Raw genomic sequence first — 21,527 nt, 5'->3', positions numbered from 1 at the left:
GCTAGGCTCGCCCCCTAGCCACTTGGCTGAGGAAATAAGTGCTGGGTTACGTGATAGAGAGACACACATACATAGGAACAGTGACATATACGTGCAGTTTAAGGAGGTTCACTGGAAACAGAGCAAAACTATTAGCAGGTGCAGTATAAATATCTTCTTCTAAACTTTACACCCCCAGGGAATCACATACGTTAAGACGCATCCATGTTTATGTGCATGGACCAACAGGCACTGTCGCCAAATTAGGAATAAGAAAGGGCATTTTTGGTTATGCTTTTAACATAAAGATTCAGGGAAGCCGCTGTTGATGTGCAGTATCAGATAATAAACGAGTGAGTCAGAAACACTCAGATTTAGGCTTGCAAAAACAAACATAGAGAGACAAACAAAAGTCTGCCTGATTTTTTAATGCTGACTTTTGTAATGCGGACCAAAAAGTATTAAAAAAAAAAAAGACATTTACAAGAAAAAAAGGCCAAAATTCCAGAGTAGCCAAGTTATTGCACTTTATTAAATTTCAAAATTATTTTTACTTTGCTGTAAACCTCCTTAACTTACAAATGTAGATCATTATTTGAAAATATTATACATGTACATGTGTAGCGTTTGCTCCCCATTAGTTTTGGAAGACCTCACTCCAGTCATGTACAGAATGATACGGAAAACTGCATAAGGAGCTCAGACTTCATTGCTCACCAAGCTTTAATAATAGATATCACAAGTAACACTTTGTAACACTTTGGAAAAGCGAGCTGCGGGACAACTCGGGCAACACTGATCACAGAAACTAAGGATTAAAGGCACAGCATGTTTGAGCAGAGCATGGAGCATCAGGTCCAGACCTGCTCCGGCAACCCTCCCTTCCAGAGTCACTGTTGTCTAGATCTAACTCCAAACGGCAATGTCGGGGATGGAAAAAGGCCTATTTGGTCATGAATGTGTCCATTCTGGGCAGCTCACAGGTCATCCCTACAGTCATGTCCCAGGGCTTTGCAGAATCCAGCTTTAATCAAACGACGGGCTTCCTTCACTCGGAGACACTATTCCACAGTTAAATGGCTGGTCATCGTTAGCTTTTCAGTCCGGGCCCCAGACGTAGCGTTGCCAAACCGGCAAAAAACCAAACCAACAAGCCAAAACTCCAAGGAGGAGAAGGAAAGCGGGACTGAAAATATGGGGGGGGGGGCGGGGAGCAAACACCCTACACCATGTAATGCCGTCCTTTTCAAACCAAACAGCTTTAGAAATCCCCAGTCCCGGGACCCCTCTGCCCAAAGGGGCTAAACGTCCTCCAGGGCGATTACCTAAAGCAGGTTTGATTTGAAAAGAAACACATCTGCGTCCCAGTTCCTCCCTTCGGTTTTAAGAGACCGTGAAACCAGCCCTAAGCACACTACCTCTAACAACAAAGCCAGTGCCTGCCCAAGTCAACCGGCTTCCAACGGACGGGCACCTTCCCCCTCGCCCTGAACCAAGTCACTCGGCCGGACTGTCCCAGTGGGGAGGAGGCGGCCGGCGGAGTCAAATGTCATGCCGGCCAAGTGCGGGCGCTCCACAAGGAGGGCGCAGGCGGCACGCGCGGCTCAAGCCTAACTCTCGGGATTCAAAAGGTTTTCTAACCGCGCGGCCGCGGCGTGCGCGTTTCGGGGTCGCCCTGCCGCCGCACGGAGCCGCGGGAGCGCCGCGAGCAGGGAGGCAGCGCACGACCCCCACGAGAACGCCGACCGGGAGAGGCCGGCGCTCGGGCCGCTTCCACCGCGCCGAGGGGCCAGCCGGAACCAGCGACTGGGGCGGGGGGTCGCGAGGGGCTGCAGGAGCAGAGACGATCCCTCCGGCGACACGCGCGGCGCGCGACTCCAGCCAGTGTCTGAGGGCAGGTTTCACCGTCCCCCTCCCTCCGACACCGGGGGGACGGAAGAACAGAGGAGGGGGCGCCCCAGACCCCCGCGGGCTCCGCAGAGCCCCTCTTTAGTCCTGGCCATCGAGTCAACATCAGACGAAATCAAGCGGGCGAGGGAAGGGGAGGAACCGACCTGTCGATGAGGATCTTGTGGTCCCCCATCCAGGGGATGAGGTGCTGTCCCTGCTCCTGGGCCAGCGCCCGCTCGTCATCCCGGAACAGCTTGCAGGCATAGCCGAAGACCAGCAGCTCCACTCGGTTCCCCCCGCCGCCGGCACCGCCGGGCCCGGCCTCCTCCTTCGCGCCGCTTTTCCTCTCGGTTTTGGCACGGCCTCCGCTCGCGCCGTACATGACAGCGTCTCCGGCGTCCAGGCGGGTCCTCTTCTGCGCCGCGCGGATGTCCCCAATGCCTCCGCCCGGCCTACCCCCTCAGTCAAAAGCGCCGCATCCCGGCCCCCAACTCGACACCGCCGCCATAGCGGGCAACAAAATGGAGGAAGCGCCACTTCCGGCCAGGGCAGCCCTACATCCGGCGAGCAGATTCCGCAGATTCGCTACTCCTCGGAGCCGTTCGAGGCGCCAGGAAGTGTTTCGGTTCTAGCCTTTTGCGTTCGGAGGCGTCGCCACGGCAGGAGCTGATGTGCTCCAAGGATAGCGCGTGTGTGGTGTTCGTTTTCTCAGACCGTTGTCCAGAGCAGTGGCGAAAGCGCGGCGCCGGATTACGCGCTACCCGCATCGGGCCCGCCGGGCGCTGCGCGGAAGGAGGGCGGGGGCTGCGCAGGCCCAGTGCGCGGCTCTCGGGGGCGGCCCCTCCCTGCGCCGGGGCGAGGTCTCCTGGTTACCCGCTGCTGGGGCATGGGTGGGGGCCGAGGGCTGGGCCCTGGGGGACCGGGAGATTCTGGGGCTGGGGAGCTCTTGGGCTGGAGGGCTGGGGGCCCAGGGGCCGAGGGGCAGGAAGCTCGGGGAGCGCTGGGGCTGGGGGACCGTGGAGCTCTGAGGCTAGAGGCTGCGGGGGAGCGGGGAGCCCTGAGGCCAAGGGCATGGGGGCCAGGGAGCTCTGAGCCTGGGGGCTGGGGGGTCGAGGAGCTCTGAGCCTGGGGGCTGGGGTTCAGGGGGACCGGGGAGCTCTGAGGCCAAGGGCATGGGCGCCAGGGAGCTCTGAGCCTGGGGGCTGGGGGGTCGGGGAGCTCTGAGCCTGGGGGCTGGGGTTCAGGGGGACCGGGGAGCTCTGAGGCTGGGGGCTGGGGTTCAGGGGGACCGGGGAGTTCTGAGGCCAAGGGCATGGGGGCCAGGGAGCTCTGAGGCTGGGGGCTGGGGTTCAGGGGGACCGGGGAGCTCTGAGGCTGGGGGCTGGGGTTCAGGGGGACCGGGGAGCTCTGAGGCTGGGGGCTGGGGGGTCGGGGAGCTCTGAGCCTGGGGGCTGGGATTCAGGGGACGGGGAGCTCTGAGGCTAGAGGCTGGGGGACCAGGGAGCTCTGAGGCTGGGGACTGGGGAGACCCGGGGTTGGGGGCAAGGCCCTGCCCTGTCCAGGGCAGTCACTCCAGGTTTCTGAGGCCCTGGTAACTTCTGGGTCCTGGCGATCGGGACCCTTATCCGGTCCATCTGGGAATGTTTCGGTGGCAGAAACTGAAGGGCTTACTTAGCAAGCCGTGAAGGCCCTCCCGGTAACCCGGCTTCAGGGTCTGGGGACTCATGTGGGGGAAAAGTAGCGGAGATTGGTACAGAGGGCCTGGTTCTGGGAGACCAGCCACCTGGATGTGGAGTGACTGCTACTCGAGAGCGTTTCTCCTGGGCCTGGGTTTTCCCACCTGTGTATTCTGAAGGAGAGTGGCACCTTCCAGTCCAGTCTGGACCTTCAGGGCAGACTGCCCAGCGGCTGGAGTGCAGAAGCACTTCTTGGGGCCCCGAGCACTGACCGAGCTGTGCCTCAACTGGCAGTGAAGTAGATGTTCTTTCCGCCCGCCCACATCTCTTGTCCGTGAAATACAGCTCTTTCTGCTCATAAGGTTGAGATAAGGTAATGCGTATAAACGGTAATAGGGTTTTAAAAATTGAGCCACGAGCAGTTCCTACCTCAGGCCTTTGCTCTTGTGATTTCTTTGGCTGTGTCACTCTTCTGGCTTTGTCTGGGCCAGGCTTCCCATCCAGGTCCCAACTCTGCTCCCTTTTCAGCCTGGCTGTAGGTGTGCACACTAAGAATTTCCTGCACTGGTCCTCCCTTCTTGGGGCTGATCTGCCCTTGGAGCACCAACCGCCGTCTCACATTACGTCCTACATATAGCTCCCCCCAGTATTGGCTCCAGGAGAGCAGGAGTCTTGTGGGTTCTGCTGAGCATCCCCAGTTCCTGGGCTAGGGCCTGGCACACAGTTGGCCAAGCATGGATTTCTATCTGTGGAATGAACATGACAGAGCCATGGTCCGGTGTGGCTCTACAAGGCTGCCTTGCTACCACTGAGGGGCCATATCGTGGCTTTCTCAGTTGCTTGGTAAGTCCCACCGGATGCCCTAGGCGCCTGCAGGTCTGGTGGGATGCTGGCTCTGCTTCAAGCTTTTCCTGGAGTTCAGGGAGCTGGGTGAGGCCCAACGCTCCCAGCCAAAGTTCTATGGTCCTTTGACCTGTAGGGATTCTGGAAGCCTTCAGACCGGGTGCAGATAGCTTTTTCAGCCTGGCATGGGATTTTGAAGACCTGGGTTGCACTCCTAACCCTGATTTCAGTTCCACTGGAATTTTGAGTTCCGTTCTTTCTGAGCCTCTCTTCTCTGTAAAGAGGGGACAGGACAGGACTCAGTCCTTTGGAAAGCTGCTGGAGGTCTTAGCGCTGATAGCCGGGGATGTCCATTCCGCCCCAAGTGTGTTTTCAAACAAAAGCGCTGAAGCATGTGTGTGTTGGGGGACGTAGGAGGTTAGCTGTTGAACCGGTTCAGTGGGGTTTGAACTGTGGGCCGCAGTCCGTTGCTGCCTATGGAATCCATTTAGAGGCTCGTAACCAGCATGAAAACACGAAGAAAAAGTCCCCTTGGTTCTCCGCATTTCCAAGTGAATCTTAGAATTAGCTTGCCCAGTTCTTCCCAGAAGCCTCCACGTGTTGCTGCTGGGACTGCCCGGGGAGGGCTGACACCTTGATGTTTGCTCCTGCAATCTACTAGGCATGCATCTGTTGAAAGTTCTGTCAGTGTTTACTCCGCAAACTCGCGATCCCTTTAAGTCCCACTTGCAAATAGCTTGTTGCAGAGAAGACGGTCTTAAAACACTGAGTGTGTGTTTGGCTGCCTTGTCCAGCGTCATTTTTTCTTACTCTTTATCTGTAGCTTCGTTTGGATTCCTGAGCTGGACAATCATATGGTCTGTGACTGATGCCCACTTTGCTTCTTCCCGGCCCTACCCTCTCTTTACCGTCCAGTCATTCCTCCATTCTCTCTCTACCCACCCCGCCTGGTAGCCTGAGCGCCTCTGCTCTGACGGCGGACACGTGGACATTGTGCACATGCTCAGTTGTTCCTGATCTCAGTGTGAAGGTTTTACCACCTCTACTGTTGAGTGTGGCTCAGGGTCGGGGCTGTTGGAGACCACCCTTTATCAGAAGAACATTCCCTTGTATTCCTAGTTCATTAGGTTGTGTGTGTGTGTGTATTTTAATGAAAGATGGTAGAATTTTATCAAATGCCCTTTTTGCAGTGAGATGATTATTTGATTTTTCTCTTTCAATCTAATAAGTGAATTACATTGATTTTCTTTGTTTTTTAAAAATGATTTTATTTACTTATTTATTTGACAGAGATCACAAGTAGGCAGAGAGGCAGTTAGAGAGAAGAGGAAGCAAGCTCCCCACAGAGCAAAGAGCCCAATGTGGGGCCCAATCCCAGGACCCCGAGACCATGACCTGAGCCGAAGGCAGAGGCCCAACCCACTGAGCCACCCGGGCGCCCTGCATTAATTTTCTAATGTTAAAGTAACCCTGAGTTTTCCAGATCATCTCAACTTGGTCGTGATATTTTATTCTATATATACATTGCTGGGTTTGATTTGCCAATGTTGTGTTTAGGACTTTTTGTTGTTGAGAGGGGAGAACACCTACAGTTGACAGAAGTGCAGAATATGTAAGGAGCTTGTATGAATCAGTAAGAAAAATAATTAAAAAATGGGTGAGGGCACCTGGGTGGCTCTGTTTGTTAAGCATCCGAGACTTGGTTTCAGCTCAGGTCATGATTTCAGGGTCGTGAGATCGAGCCCTGCACTGGGCTCCACGCTCGGCGGGGCATCTCCTTGAGATGCCGTCTCTCCCTCTGCCTCCTGCGCACTGGTGCGTGCAGTGTTTCTCTAAATAATAATAATAATAATGGTGAAAGATTAACAGAGGCTTTTCTAAAAAGGACACGTAAATGACAATAAACACATGGAAAGGAACTTAATCTCTGTCAGGGAAATGCAAGTGGGATACCGTTCGGACCCCAGAAATGTAAGCCCCAACGTGAGCAAGAGTGGGTAGGGGCGGGCGGCAGTGCGCACCTTCATCTGCCCCTCGCGGGTCTTAGTGGATACAACCTCTGTTTGGTTTATTCAATTTTTATTTTGTTTATTTGTTTCCTTAGTTTGTTTATTGCTACAGCCACAGCAGGAGCCCTGGACACAGATGTTTCTGGTGCCGTTCATTGAGTGGCCACACACCGGGAAGAGCCCGTGTCCATGAGGAGTAGAAGGGATGAGTAAATTGCGGGGTGTGGAGAGACGTGATGGGATATAACGCAGGGAGACGGGCTGCCGCTGTCGGCAAGAGCGTTGGTGGGCCCTGCAAACGATCTTGAACGAAGGAGGCAAGATAGAAAAGTGCAGACCGTGTTGGAGTACATGCACGATTCCATGCATAAAAGGCAAACAGGCGGAATCCCCCTGTAGTGTTTAGGGGTGTGTATGTGGCTGGTGAGGTTAAAAAGAAGCAAAGTGGAGTTACAGGCGTTACAGTGGGGGAGGGGGAGGCAGGTCACCCTGGGATGCCCGTTTGCGTTGCCAAGCTGGGGGAGGGTCACTGTGTGGGTGATCAAAACTGTCAAGTGCCGTTTTCTCCAACGCCTTTAAAAAGGAAAAAGGACATCCCGGCTGTAAGTTGTTACTACTTTCTATATTTTCATCTCAGCTGCACCCACACACACACAACCGTACTTCTTACGGGGGCTTGCTGTAAACACTTGGAAGCTGCTTGTGTTCTCTGGAAGGCGCCTTCCTGTTCTGTGATGGGGCGTTGTCACTAGCTTATGTGAGCTGCGTTCCCACAGGGGAGTGCGTGTCGGGGACGCAGCCGGCGTCTCACAGGGAGAGTGGGTTTGGGGCAGCATGGCAGCTCCTTCCCCCCCTGTGGAGGTCCCCCGCCCCGCATGCTAACTAGTCACAGCTGGTCTGAGGGAGGCAGAGGGAATGCCTGCCCTAAGATCACACACGGTGACAGGCAGAGGCTGGAAGTCAACAGTCACAGGAAATGGGTCCATATGTCTAGATTTTCGTGACAGTCCATTGTCTTGCATTTACGCTCTGTTCAGCTGAGTGGGATCTGATCTCTATACACGTGGAAGGGCTCCTGTGAGGAAGGCGGTAAGTCGGAGTGATGGGCCCTGGGTCCCAGTTTGGGTTCAGGGTGATGAAAAGCGAACCAGTCATGCCACCTTGCCCACATACCCACTGGGTGTCAGAAAACACGGATTTGTATCCCAATGGCAACAAAAACCCATGACCCCTCCTTGGTTGGGAATTTTGTTCCGTGACAAATGACACGGCGGCCTCCAGGAGCCGGATGGTGCGGAGAGCGGTGCTGCTAGCGAGGTGCTTTGTCTTCTTGAATAAAAGGAAGATTCTCTTGCTACCAGAGAATGGGTGCTGGGAGGCCCAGCCAGCCCCAGCAGCTGCGTTTTACATTATTCCCGCTCAATGTGTAATCAAGTGGGAGGGGGAAGCACGTAAACATATAATTACTGCAGAGGGGCGTCCGGTCTGTGAATCTGCAAGTGCTTGGCTGGAAAACGAGCGCGTGTCGCCGAGCGCTTCGTCAGTCAGGTTTCGGTCTGGAAAACAGGCGGTTCCACGGAGGGAAGTTAGTGAGCACATAGTAGAGTCCCAGGGAGAGCTGCACACCGCTGGGCCAGGCAGCCCCAAGCCCCCGCCACACTCCGAGGGAGGAATAGGTCAGCAGTGACCCCCACCGGAGCCCAGACGGGGCCCCTGCGGGAGCTGGAGGCAGGAACTGAGGGAGAAACCGCATCTGATGATGGAGAAAGCCCACGGCCTGCCCCCTCCTCCTGCCCTCCGACAGCCACGCAGTGCCACCATTGGCTGGAGCCGGGTGGAAGCGGGGGCTGAGCCCCCTGGAACACTGGGCCCAAGGCAGTGGTTGACGAGAGGACTGGTGGCTGCCTCACCCACCTGTGTCACCCACTCAGTCCCCACGAGGCTGTGCTACAAAGAAGGCAGTGGGCCTTGCGGGGAGTCATGTGTGCCGAGCCTCAGGTCCCCAAACCAGGACAATGACAGTTTCAGACCTCCCAGAAACGGACTCTTCAGCCGGTCTGTCAGGACAGCCTGGTCAGCGCTGCTTGGGTCCTGTTAGACCCCTGCCTTCCCCCGAAAGGGAGTATCGTCGCTATAACCAGACCGCTTTTATTTTTGTTTATTATTATTTTAAGAAATTTATTTTGGGGAGAGAGAGAGGATGAGCGGGAAGGAAAGAGGCAGAGAATCCCAAGCCGACTCAGCCTGGAGCACAGAGCCCTACGTGGGGCTCGATCCCGTGACCCTGAGATCATGACCTGAGGGGAAGCCGAGAGTTGGACGCTTTGCCGGCTGGGACTCCTGGGCGCCCAAGAAACCCACTGCTCTGTGTGGTGATGGCCTCGTTCCTGCTCCCTCTGCCTGTGAAAGTCGCTCAGCTCCTCGGAGCTCCTGTCCTGCTGGCCGGATGCCGCCCGAGTCTCAAACCCTTGAATCAAGTCAGAAAGACCTTTAGGGTTTGGCGAGTTGAATTTTGTTTTCTTACAGCCTCTTCCTGAAGAAGGCACCGTGCAGAGCTCGTGGGCCCGTCCAAGGCTGCGGACAGGCAGGGGCCTCCCGGAGCCTGCGCTCCTGCCCGCGGTGGAGGCGGCGCTCTGCGCTGGCCACGAGGCGCTCACAGCCCCAGTCGCTGAGAGGCTCAGAGCTGGGAGTGCACATCTGGAACGCCTGCGCAGCTGGGACACAGCAGAGGGAGGGTTTTTTTAAGGATGTTTTCTTTTCTTTTTTTTTTTAATTATTTTTTTTTCTTTTTTAAAGATTTTATTTATTTATTTGACAGAGATCACAAGTAGGCAGAGAGGCAGGCGCAGAGAGAGGAGGAAGCAGGCTCCCTGCTGAGCAGAGAGCCCGATGCGGGGCTCGATCCCAGGACCCTGGGATCATGACCTGAGCCGAAGGCAGAGGCTTAACCCACTGAGCCACCCAGGCGCCCCTAAATTATTTTTTAAAAAGATTTTTATTTATTTATTGAGAGAGAGGCAGTGAGAGAGAGCATGAGCGAGGAGAAGGTCGGAGGGAGAAGCAGACTCCTCGCGGAGCTGGGAACCCGATGCGGGACTCGATCCCGGGACTCCGGGATCATGACCTGAGCTGAAGGCAGTCGTCCAACCCACTGAGCCACCCAGGCGTCCCAAGATGTTTTTTCATGCAGTCTCTGTCCGCCCAGCTCTGTCATCGTGTCCGTGATAGCCGGCGTCTCAGGTGCCGTGTAACCCAGACTCGCCTCCTTTAAGCCGGTGTGTTTTTGGTTTTGTTTTTAAGAATTTTTTTTTATTTGACAGAAACAGCGAGAGAGGGAACACAAGCAGGGGGAGTGGGAGAGGGAGAAGCAGACTCCCCAAGAAGTAGGGAGCCCAATGTGGAGCTCGAACCCAGAACCCTGGAGTCATGACCTGAGCCGAAGGCAGGGGCTTAACTGACTGAGCCACCCAGACGCCCCTCAAGCCGGCGTTGTAACCCGAGTCTGAAGATGAAGCCGGGTTGTGCCGAAGACGGTAGCCTGTGCATCGGCTGGGGAGGTTTGATGGTAAAGACCACATGCTCTGCCCTTAGTGACCATTTCTCTGTCTTCCCACCGTGTCATTTCCAGAAGCTTTGAAAGCTCAGGGAAGAAAAAAGCACTCTTTCAAAACGAGGGCAGTAACAACACACCGAACTCCAAATGCACAGATCTACCCCCCACCCCGGCCCGTGCTGTTTGCTAGGCTCAGAAACCGCCACAAGACAACCCCCCAAATAAGCAGCCCCGTCTGACCCCCCTGCTCTGGCCCATGTCATCCCCAATCTGTCCCTTTGGTGTGAGAGTCTCCGGGCCGTCGTGGGGCAGCCCTTTGGGAAGCATCTTTGTTCCCGCAGGGGCATGTGCTCAGCTCCGAGGCGGGCCAGCCTCGTGCAGCTCTGCCGTGTCACGCCCCAGGCTTCGGTCACCTTCATTTACCCATTGCACCGATTCGCTGACTAGATAGGAGACTGTGTTTTACTCCTCCCCAAATTCTTCCCGGTCATACTTTAACTCACTGGTTGGCGTGGCATTCGGGCTGGACTCCGAGCACCATTCCCGAACTGGCATTTCAGTTGAGCCATCAGGCTAAATTTGGGTCAGACATTCCCCGGGCCTGGGGTGCCCCGGAGGCCTTCAGAAACAGAAGCGTGGTTACCTTCGTGTGGTCCGTGGATCCCTGATCGCGGCTGTCCCGTGTCTTCCGTTGCCTTGAACTCCGGCCAAGTTGTTCCGTTAGACACGGAGGGCAGCAGCCTATGCACGTGCACCGTGAAGAGGCCTCAGAGGGCCGAGGGGCTTTGCAGGTGTGATGAAGTTGAAGGTCTAGAGATGGGGATTATCGGGGGGACGTGCAATGTGATTGCTGGGGTCTCTATAACCAGGAGGTGGCCATGGGCACATCGGGGGAGCAGACCACGGGAAAATGCAAGCAGGTTGGGCGCCGTGGCAACCTCTAGAAGGGAGCGGCAGAAAGCATTCCGCCCCCCTCCAAGGCTCCCACAGAACCAGCCCCACCCGCACCTGGATTGGAGCCCGTTGAAGGCTCATTCTGGACTTACAGTCTCCAGAACTACAAGATGATAAATTTGTGTTGCATTAAAGCCACTGAATATGTGGTGGTTCGTTACAGCAGCCTCAAGAAATCAATGCATATGGTGGTAGCCCCATATGTAACTGTTCGAGGAACCGCCAAAGTCTTGCACAAATGCTGTGCTACATGCATGCCTACAGCCTGCGGTGTGGTCCGTCCTGTCTGAGCCATTTTAGCAGGTGTGAACCCCTGTGGTTTGGATTTGTACTTCCCTAGTGACTAATGAGGTTGAGCATCTATTTTTTAAAAAATTTTATTTACTTGAGAGCAGGAGAGCGAGCGAGCAGGGGGAGGGACAGACGGAGAAGCAGACTACATGCTGAGCAGAGGGCAGACACGGGGCTCAAGCTGGGACCCTGGGATCATGACCTGAGTCGAAGGCAGACGCTTCGCCGACCGGCCCCTGAACATCTTCCCATGTACTTGTCAGCCATGTAGGTCTATTCTCTGGTGAAGTATCCCCTCAAATCTCTCAAAAATTACAGTGTTTTTCCATATACCAGGATATACTGATTGGCTTCCTTCTTGAAATGAACTAGTCCCCTGTTTTATATCACGGTAGCTGAGTTTTGCCTGTCTTTACACTGTAGATAAACGGAATGCTGTAGCATCTGGTGTCTTGGTCCTGATAATGTCTGCGAGTCATTCCTACGGGTTCTTCTCCGGGCTCTTCTGTCTCACTGCTGGATAGCATCCGGTCGCGGTAACAGCATCATTCATTTATCCGCTGTGCTGTTTCCGGGCATCGGAGCGGTGTGCATTTGGGGGGTCTTACAGACGGCGCTGCTGTGAGCCTGCTCACGCCTGCCTTTCGGGGAGCAGTTCCCCTGGCATTTTCGCATGGCGGGGATTGGACCAGGGGGTTCTGTCATCGGGCGTTTCCCAGGTGACCCTGTTTCTGATCAGGGCAGCCGCCACAGTCATCCTCTAGTTGCTGTGGCACAGGCGAGTGTCGAGGTTGGAAACCTGGACGGGGGATGGGGTGAGACCGAGGGTCCGCCCGGCGTGCGGATGACTCGGTGAACGTCTGCTCCGCACCACCGCAGAAAGCACGTGGCCTCCGCTGTGGCCGGGGAATTTATTTAGAGCCACGACCATTTCCCTCATGGGTTGGGGCGCCGGGGGGGGGGGGGGACTCCGTCTGTAACTGGTAGCACTGAGGCGTTCCCGCTGTTGCCAGGTTACCTTTGCTCTCCGTCAAGTGAAACTGCAAAGGAACAGGTGGCAATGGTGGCCTCAAAGGGCTCTTTCAGGGACATCCTCAGCCGAGCCCACACCGCAGCCAAACCTCTTCTCCAGATCAGGGACGGAAGCAAAGCAGTGACGCGCTGTCTTTCCCCGAAACGCGGAGCCCAGCACTTCGTGATTTGCTTCCACCAGGGGCAGGTACGGTTTTGGCAACCCGGCTGTGGACCAGTTCCTTGTCCTTCCGTCTCCCTGAGGCAACCTGAGTGTTTTAAGTCCTGAAAATGATCTTTTCCTGTCAACCACGGGTATTAAACTCAGGTGCTTACAGGGGCCAGACGTGATGCTCAGGAGGTCACTCGGTGCTAGAAGGGGGGGTTGGGAGCACCTCTCTCTAGAATTGAGGACCCTTGCCCCCATGCCCAGGGGTTCTGGGGGAAGCTTAAAATCTGGCCTTTATGTGCCCACCCTTTTTAAGTTGGAAAAAGCAGACCCAATAAAGCACTTTCCCTTAGGCCAGCACTTTGCAGTCTCCGTTCTGAATGCTTTTGAGGGGGTTGAACCTGCACAATAGCGTTTCAAAGCGGAGGCTCTAGTGGAGAGACTCCAGGGAGAGCCTGAGCGCCGCCAGTCCTTCTCCCTGTCCCTGGGCCTGCACTGAGAAGGGCGCCCTCGCCGGGATGCACTCCCCTGGAGGAGGGGTGGCCCACCCACGGCCGATGTGACTGAGGACCATTGTCCTCCCGCTGAAGGGATGGAGAGGCGGTGTGATGGCACTCAGCCAGGGCGCCTGTGGGGCGGTGTGGGGTGGGCTGCATCCGGAAAATTCAACTGGTGAGGGCCCGTGGGGTTCCAGTACGGGACCCAGACGCAGAAGAGCAGGGAGCGGTCCAGGCGCGAGGCCTGAGGCTGATCAGCATAGAAATGCTGGCTGGGGGGGCTCTGCCCATCTCTCTGAGGGCCCTGCCATAGGGTCCTTAGGGTCGGCTGGGCAACCCTGGGACAAAACCCACCCCAGCACTCCCTGGTCAATGTCCCCGAATGCCCGGGCTCCACCCAGCCCACCAAGACCCCTCACCCCCACCCTCGGTGCCTCACTGGTACGGAGCGTACGGAAGTGAGGATCAGTGGACTCAGGGATCTGACAGGCCTGAGCTGGGTGTGCAGGTTTGTGGGTCCGGATACAGGTGGGGTTTGGAGTACAGATGTCTACCTGTAAATTCTCTCCTTGAATTTTGTGTTCAGCTGGGGATGGGTCAAAGTCCACAGAGGATTTTTTTTTTTTTTAAATCCAAAGCAATATTTAAATATTTGGAAACTTATCTCGAAGAATAGAATTACCTAGACTTTTGGGCCAGGGCTCCGGCCTGCAGACACTGTTCTGGGCCAAGGGGTGGCTGTCCCCGTGGACACAGTCCTCCCCCCTCCCCTCCTTAGCCCTGCTCCTGAGGGGTCTGTGGGTAGCCTGGGAGAGGTCAGCTGCAAGGTCTTCTGGGAGTGTGGGGCAGTGCCTGGTCATCACCCGCTGGAGGCACAGGTCTCTCCCCGCTCCAGCCATTGTGGCAGCTCAAAGCCTCCTGGGAAGCTGGACGGGGAGTCAGGGGTTGGGTGTTGGGGGCAGGCAGCAGACTGCATCCCCGGCACTGACACCGCCCCCGGCCCCCCTCTTCTCATTCTGGCCTCTCAGAGGGTCTGATGCCCTCACGTGGTCCCAGGGCTCCATGTCACCATTTCTGTGTCTGTCTCTCTATTTTTGTCAATTTCTGTCTCTCCATCTGTGTTTCTGTTTCTGTCTCTCCCCCTCTCTCTCCCTGTCTTTCTCTCTGTCTCTCTCTGTCCCTCCTTTCCTCTCTCTCTGTCCCTGTGTGTGTTTCTCTCTCTGTCCCTCAGTCTGTGTCTTTCCGTCTGTCTCTATCTCTCTGTCTTTACGGACTGGGCGGCCCCTGGGTGTGGAGCATCGTCTGCGAAGATACCCTGCCCAAAGCCCGTCTCCATCGGCCAGGCCCTGCTCTGCGATGACCACAGTCACTACTGAGGGCCCAGCTTCGCAGTGAAATGGTGAAGTGCGGGGACCCCAGACCATGTGACTGGCTTGCCCACTCCCGGGGCAGAGGCACCAGAGCCATGGGGTCAGCCGGGGTGGGGGGCGCCTCTCTGCACAAGCCTGGGCCTGGCTCCCAAGGGACAGGGCTGCTCCCGAGCCCAGGGACCAGAGCATCTAGGGGACAGTGTCCACTGAGGACCAGACGGGCATCGGTCAGCTGGTGACAGGTGGGCGACTCCGTTCCTGTGGGTGGTGAACAGTCCCAGGGGACCATGACAGGAGCGATGACACAGCCTCTCACCGGGGATGATGCAGGGTCACCTGAATGAAGTGTGACAGGAGCTATGACACAGCCTCTCACCGGGTATGATGCAGTCACCTGAATGAGACTGGACAGTCCTTGGAGCTGACTCCACACCCTGACTGTCTGGTCCCTGAGGTGGGTGGTTCAGTCAGGGCTTCTGTGACCCAGACTCTGCCTCTGGCAGCTCGGCCAGGGCCCTGCTGGCACCACAGCACCCTTGTGCAGACCAGGAAAAGGCCCTGCTTCAGGGGACACCTAGCTACCTGGCCTGTGCACCATGGGCTCCTCCTCAGCCCCCTCGTGCCCCCTCCTGGTCATCCTGAGCAGTGCACAGCCTGCTCCACCAGCCTGGGCAGCCCTGACCCAGCCCTTGCAAAATGGGCTTGAAGCAGCTTGAAGGTTGAAAGCACTCCAGGCCTTCCTTCTAGAAATTCATCCCAGGGAAGTAATCAGGAGTGTGTGCCAAGATTTATGATCATAGCAGTGTTGTTTATAATAGTGGAAAAATTGGAGACAATCTAAATGTTTAAAAATAGGGCTCCATTAAGTAAATTATTGTGCAATATTCTCCGAGCATTCCAAGCATGCATTACAAATAATGCTCTAATGTGCACAAGGACGTCTGTGCAAGGACATGCATTGTGGGCTTATTTGTCGGAACAAAAGGCTGAAGTAAACGTCTGTTGTTAGGGACCCACCTGAACTGTGAGGCGTCTGCGCAGCGGGGCTCTGCCGTCTCCCCATGGCGAGGGCGCTGCAGCCTCAGGACGTGGAAGGATCCTCGAGATGTATCTGAAATGTCCAGAGGCGTGCTACCATCTGTAGAAAAAGATGTGCGGTTATAGATGTAGGTGTGTAAGCGCGTTCATGCTCAGACTCTCTCTGCTGAGGCCAGCAGCTCACTCTGGCTCATGTCCCTGCCCTGGGTCCCCCTGGCACTCTATTTAACCATGGGACTTAATTTGGGGAGGAAGTAAACAAAACATACCCTAATATGCAAAAATAACGGGGGGAGGGCATCTTGTCAGCTTGGGGATGCGTCCAGCCCTGCCAGGCCCGGGGCTCCCTCTCTGGCCCCGCGGGATCCTCCTCACTCACCCTTTTCCTGCCCCAGCCCTGGAATCAGCTCTTCCTCCTGGAGTGATGGATACACGTACCCCGGGAGTCCCTCCTTCCTGTCGCTCGAGGGAAGGGAAGCAGCACTCAGTGCTGTCAGGATCAGAGAGCCGTTTGTGGGGGTGAGGCCCCGTGACAATGCGGGGGAGGATGGGTCAGAGAGGACTCTGGCCCATGGATACCGCGTGCTGCACGGGCTGAAGTAGAAGATCAGTTTATGGAAGATGCAATGTGCCTTAGGTCTCCCACTCTGAATTTGGGGCTGGGACCTTTCCCTCCTGGGAGCTCCCTGCACGGCTGGTTTGTCTTCCCTGCCGGTCCCCTCCTGGGTCCCGGCTCCACCTCCCACCTTTCCTTTATGCCCGGTCCTGTCAGCCCCCCGGGGCCGCCCTGGGGTCCTGGGAGATCTGCAGTCCCCACTCCTCCCGCAGGGGCCTCCTCTAACTGTGGGCTCCTAACCAGAGCTGCCTCATGGTCCCTAGACACAGGGCCCGGGATGGGCTAGCTCACCATGAGGGTGGACGACTTCACGGGCAAAAAGCAGGCCCTGGGTGTCACCAGCATGTCCAGAGAGGAGTTGTCTTGGGAAGGACCTAGGGCCATTTCCTCACTGGGCACTTCTCTGGGCACAGGCAGAGGGAGACAGCTAGAGGTGTGTCTCTCCCCCATCCCCGAATCCCCTGCCTGTCCCCAGATGCCCCCTTCACCCTCACCTGGCAGGTCCCTCCGAGAACACCGTCTAGTCTGTGGTCTGTCTCTCCTGAGGCAGGACAGGGCACAGCAGCGCGGCGGCCCGTCTTCCAAAACCACGTCTCTCTGCCATCAGTTGGCAGGGACTCCCGGAAGCCCGGAGGAAGCCCCCCGAGGACAGGACTTGAGAGGCAGGGGAGGAAGCGCTGCCGGTCCAGCGGGCAGGATGGAGGCGCCAACAGCTTCGGTGCTCAGGGCCGGCTCTCCTCCTGCCTTCTGGGGTCAGCGCCAAGGACAGGGCCATTTTCCGCAACTGAACAGATTTTTCTGTGACATTTCCTTGATCATTGGCAAATAAATATTTCCCCAATTGGGGACATTTCAATTTGAAGTGCGCTGGAGGGGAGCGTGGCTTCGGCGCTCCCCAGGCAGCGAGGACCTGCAGGGCGCCCCCGTTCCAGTGCTCCCTTCCAGGAGCCGGGGGACCCCCTTCCGGATGCCGGTCTTCAGGGGCTGGGGCTCGCCGGGTTTGGCTAACCCAGAGGACTCGGGCTGCTGCTGGCGTTCTCACGCCGCGACCCTCGGCGGTCCACGCGGCTCGGCGCCCGGTGGCGAGGCCCGGGGGCGCGGGTCCCGGCTCCTCGCGGGGGAGCCCAGAGCCCGGCACGGCCCACTCGACAAGCGAGCATCCACCTGCAGGGAGGGCGCGGGACCCCAGCCCCGCTGCGTGTCGCGAGGTCGTCCCCGGCCTTCCCCCGGGGCGCGCGGCGGAGGGCTCGGTTCTCGTGCGCACCGGCAGGACGGAGGCGGCGGCACCGGACCCTCCCGGGGAAGACCCTCCCCACCCCCTTCAGGACACAAACTTGTCACTTACAGCCCCGCCCAGAGCTCGGCCCGCCCTTTCCCGGGGGCGTGGGGGTGGGGCAGGGCCGCCTCCGACGGGTGGGCGGGGCCGGGCCGGGGCGGGGCGTCTGCGGAGCCCCGCCCACACGGACCGGGCTCCGCCCGCTGCTCCGACCCAAGTGGGGTCTCCCCTACCCTTACTTACCAGTCGCCGAGGTTTGGGGTCTTTCACACCCGGCGCGCGCCGGGGGAGTTGCGCTCGGTGACCCCACTCCCGGGCGCCTCGTGGGGGCGGGAAGCACGGCCGGAGTGCGGAGCGCGGCCATCCGCAGGCTGAGGGTCTGCGCTTGGGGGACAGCCCGGCTGGCTCCCCGTCGGCGGGTGAGGGGCATTTGCGGCGCAGAAGGAAGGGCTGCGTGTTGCGGCCGGCCCGCCGTGCGCCATCAGGAAGCTTCCCCTGCCTCCCTCTTGTCACCTGTGGGCCTCAACCTCAGGCCCCGCACGGTCCCCGACAGCCCAAGGTCCCCTCCCGCTGTGACCTCACCAGCCTTGCAGGCCTTCCAACCTCGCATGCTCTCCAGAAAGACCCCCGACTCGTCCAATAGCTCCTGCAACTGCCCGAATAGGACTCTGATTGGTCCGCATCAGGTTGCATGCCCAAACCCCAAATAACGCGGTGGCCAGGGACGCTGGGCATTGTTGGGTGACCCAGGTCACAGCATTCACGTGTAGGAAAAGGCAAGGGCCCTATATACACCAGAGCTGCTGGCGGCAGAGGGTCAGCCCCCAGGGAAAGGAAAGCCGCAGGTGCCAACTTTGGAGAATGACCTTTACTGAAGGCCGCCTGGCGCTCAGTGCCCGCGGCTGCACCCCCTCCCTGCACCAGCTCTCTGGCTCCTCAGGAGAGTCTGTCTAGCGAGCCCCGGCACTGCAGCCTTCAAGGGCAGGTGCTGGAAGAAGGCAGAGACCCTGGGTTTTGCACACCCTAAGTGGAGGGAGCCACACTTGGCTTGTCCCTGACACAAGTTTACTGAGTGTGCGCTATGTGCCAAGACAGCTGAAGTGGAGGGCACATGCCAGTGAGGACACAGGACAGCCCCGCCCAGCAATATGCCCAGCATCGGGTCACACCCAGACAGCCCCTGTGGCGTTGTGAATCCTGGGGGCAGAGAGCATGCCCACCAGCGCCATCTCCCCTCTGCTCCTACTGGGGCGCAGGGGAAGGACCTGCCTCCTAGAGCTGGAATAGGAGTGTCAGAAGACAGGAGTGTCGGAAGATACAGCTGGGGGCTGGCGTCTTTCTGGAGCCATGCGTTTGGATCTGTGGGTTTGCCTCGCAGAGCAAGAGGGTTCTTAGAGGGTGTGGGATCGTCCAGCTGGGCTCTCCAGCCTGGCGGGAATGTGTCTGTGGCCATGCTCTGAGGTTCACAGCTCACCCTGAGTCCCTGTGGGGTGATGCGTGCCAATATGTCACAGCTCAGGTAGTGACATTGTCACACCTGTGGGCCCGAGCACTTTGGTCCAGGCTAGACGCCCCTCCCTGGCCCCTCCTCCCTGGCATGCCCCCGGCAGACCCCAGAGCCTGCGCCTGCTTTGGCCCAGAGGGCGGGGCTGCACAGGTCTGGGACCCGCATCCTGGAGGGGCCTGAAACGGATCAGAGCCATGGCACAGGTGAGGCCTCACTCTCCTGTCATTCTGTCTTGCCTTTGGGTAGAATCCAGCCATGGACAGTGTGCATATGTGCGCATGAGTGTGAGTGTGTGTGTGTGTGTGTGTGTGTGCGCACGCACACGCGCGCATGCACCCGCAGCTGAGCGAGAACAACCCCATTTGAGCACTGCCGTTCATCTTGCTGGACCCCGGACTGAGGACAGATGGACAGAGAGCCAACACGTCCACTCAATGGTCTCTAGAACCCACGTGTTTGTAGAAGCGCTGTTCTCAGCCAGATAAGCCAACAACCTCGTAGGAGAGATGATAGTTCAGTGCACTCGCGTACAGCAGCGAACGCTCAGAAGCACAACTTACACGTGGTGAGTCCATCCCAGAAGGCCTCAGGCCCCGGGGTCATCATGAAAGTGGGCAACACACTGTCCACGACAGACCATGTGTCTAGGAGGAAGGCCGGGGCTACAGCACAAATAAGCCAGGGGGAGAGAGGCACGCACTGAGGACCCTGACCCGTGGGTGGGAGGAGTCCCTGCGGTCCCGCCGTGCTGAGCCCCAGGCCCCCATGCAGCCGCGGTCTGGGACTGTGTGAGTGTAACCCGCGTCGTGGCTCAGGACGCCTCTGTCCTGGCCGCTGCCCACCGCCACAGAGGCTGCCGTGACCACACAGGGGAGGCCGGAGCTCAGGGCCTGTGCTCCTTGCCCATCCCACACACGATTTCACCCACTTTGCTCTGTCATGACCCATTTTGGACCCTCAGGCCCCAGCGTCCAACGTGGCTTTAGACTCTGACTCTCCAGGAGACTCCTTTCCTCAATTACGCTGAATTCCTGAATGCCACCTGTGCCACGGGGACATGTGTGGGGGTTGCTAAGGCTCTGTTCCCATGGAGCCGGCGCCCAGCAACTGAACGCCCCTGGAGGGGCGTCGGCAGAGCTGGACTCTGGCTACGTCTGTCCTTGATCCCCATCCTGGGGCATCCAGGCTCCTAACCTCCTCTCTGCCTGCACCCAGGGCCGGGGCCAGGTGCCCACGGCAGGGCCGCACCCTACTCGCTCGCTCCCCCCGGGACGTGGGAGCTGACTTCTGTGTCTGTCCCCATGGGAACCTGCTCGTGCCCCTCGTCGCCCCACAGAGGGGTCTAGGGCGGCCACAGAAAGTAGAGAGACCTCATCCTCTTCGTGCACCCGCCTTCCTGAGCTTCTGTGCCCTGAGGCACTGCCCTTGCCTCTGCCCCTGCCCATGGCCCTGCTTTCTCCTGGTCCTTCCTGGACTGGAAGCATAGTCTGGCTTTTCCCCAGCCGCCACCAGGGGGAAGGGCAGGTGATGCTGCTCTAGCCCAGCTTCCTGCCTCTGGTTGGTGGGAATGAGCTGACCGTTACCCTTTAACCCCTCAGAGACATGCTCCCCAGAGGATGGGGTGGGGGCCCAGCTGGGACAGAGGGACAGGGCCCCCGCCGTCCCTACCCCATCCCAGGCACCAGGCGTCCACTCCCCCGGGGCCAGAGGTTGAGTCACTGTCTCCGAGCAGCCGACCGCGGCTCCTCCTGACTCTGTGATGTTCTCACCATCACAGGCACACACAGTGGTACGTGATTTTCACCTCCATGTCAGTAAGCAGGACCTCAATGCCCCCACAGGAAGCAGCTGCTGCCCACACAGCCAGGGGGTGAGGACAGGGACCCTGCAGACAGACAGGCAGACAGACAGCCCTGGTGAAAACTCGCTAGGCTTTCTGCCAGCCCTGGGGCCAGGAGCAGCTCAGTCCCCATGCAGAGTCCTGTTTGCTGTCCTGGGGCTGGGGCAGGAGGCTTCCCCTGATGTGCTGACCTCCTCCTTCCCCCACCCCCGCACATACCTCCACTTTTCTCCCTGGGAGAAGACCCCCCACCCCCAATTTCAGGCTTGTGGGCAGGACGTAAACTCTGCACCCCTAGGCCTGCAGCCAGGATCCGAGGGGACCCCAGACCCGGGGCGTCCCTGAGCTCCATGTCCTGGTCACAGGATGGGCTCGGGATGGGGACCCACCCAAGTAGGCCTGGCAGATGAGATTCCAGGATCTGGGACTTGGGAAGGTAGGCGGGGGGGGGGGGCAGGTGCGTCCTGGACGGGAGTGGACATTCGCACCGGGAGGGGAAGGTCACCTCCCTGATGACAGCACAGGAGGGCAGAGAGAATGGGACAGGGGGACAGACCGGCAGAGGTACCCTGTGCACCCCGTGGGCCCACAGACTGGAGGCGGCACCCCTCCCCCATGCACCTGCCAGTCCCATGGCCGGGCGGTTCTGGGGCCTCATTCACTGCCTTTGCTCTTCTGGGGCTCCGGCCTGACTGGCGGTGGCACAAACTTTACAAGGACATGCTCGTGCGGCTCCCAGAGGCTCCGAGTCACCAGGGGGGCCGGTGCGGATCCAGTTCAGGACCTGCTCCCGGCACGTGGGACCCGTGCCCTTGCGGCTCCCGGAGAACCCGCCTGCGACCCTGCCACCCCTGCCGCCCTTGCCAGACACGCCTGCTCGGAAGTCCAGGGCACAACGCAAACCTCTCACTTGCAGAAGCCGCCGCTGTTTTCTGAGCTTGCGTTTTCACTGGCGGCTGCTCCGCACCTGTGCGGTTGTTCAAACGCTTCCGTGATGAGAGAATCCGG

General features: G+C 58.2%; 1 protein-coding gene and 2 long non-coding RNA genes across 4 annotated transcripts in view; 1 reads left to right on the top strand and 2 right to left on the bottom strand.

The window, feature by feature from the left end:
• Positions 1 to 2,409, bottom strand: part of SFSWAP (splicing factor SWAP) — a 67,780-nt gene extending 65,371 nt beyond the window's left edge. Inside the window, exon 1 of one of the 2 annotated variants that reach the window (XM_082699345.1) lies at positions 2,034 to 2,409. In XM_082699345.1, the coding sequence (XP_082555471.1) occupies positions 2,034 to 2,251 (218 nt within the window). In that variant the 5' untranslated portion in view covers positions 2,252 to 2,409. The remainder of the gene's footprint in view (positions 1 to 2,033) is intronic. The other variant, XM_082699346.1, reaches the window with a different exon arrangement.
• A 4,859-nt stretch (positions 2,410 to 7,268) lies between these two features.
• LOC309848154 lies at positions 7,269 to 12,735 on the top strand. Its single transcript, XR_014302861.1, has 2 exons — positions 7,269 to 7,486; positions 9,718 to 12,735. It is a non-coding gene; the product is annotated as an uncharacterized lncRNA (long non-coding RNA).
• A 1,738-nt stretch (positions 12,736 to 14,473) lies between these two features.
• Positions 14,474 to 17,094, bottom strand: LOC309848155. The gene is made up of 3 exons (XR_014302862.1): positions 16,391 to 17,094; positions 15,260 to 15,380; positions 14,474 to 14,578 (listed from the first exon to the last, which is right to left on the bottom strand). It is a non-coding gene; the product is annotated as an uncharacterized lncRNA (long non-coding RNA).
• Positions 17,095 to 21,527: the final 4,433 nt, after the last annotated feature.

Source organism: Mustela nivalis (assembly GCF_964662115.1).
Source record: "Mustela nivalis genome assembly, chromosome: 14".
NCBI classification, from domain to species: domain Eukaryota; kingdom Metazoa; phylum Chordata; class Mammalia; order Carnivora; family Mustelidae; genus Mustela; species Mustela nivalis.
This window is presented reverse-complemented; position numbering and strand designations above follow the sequence as displayed.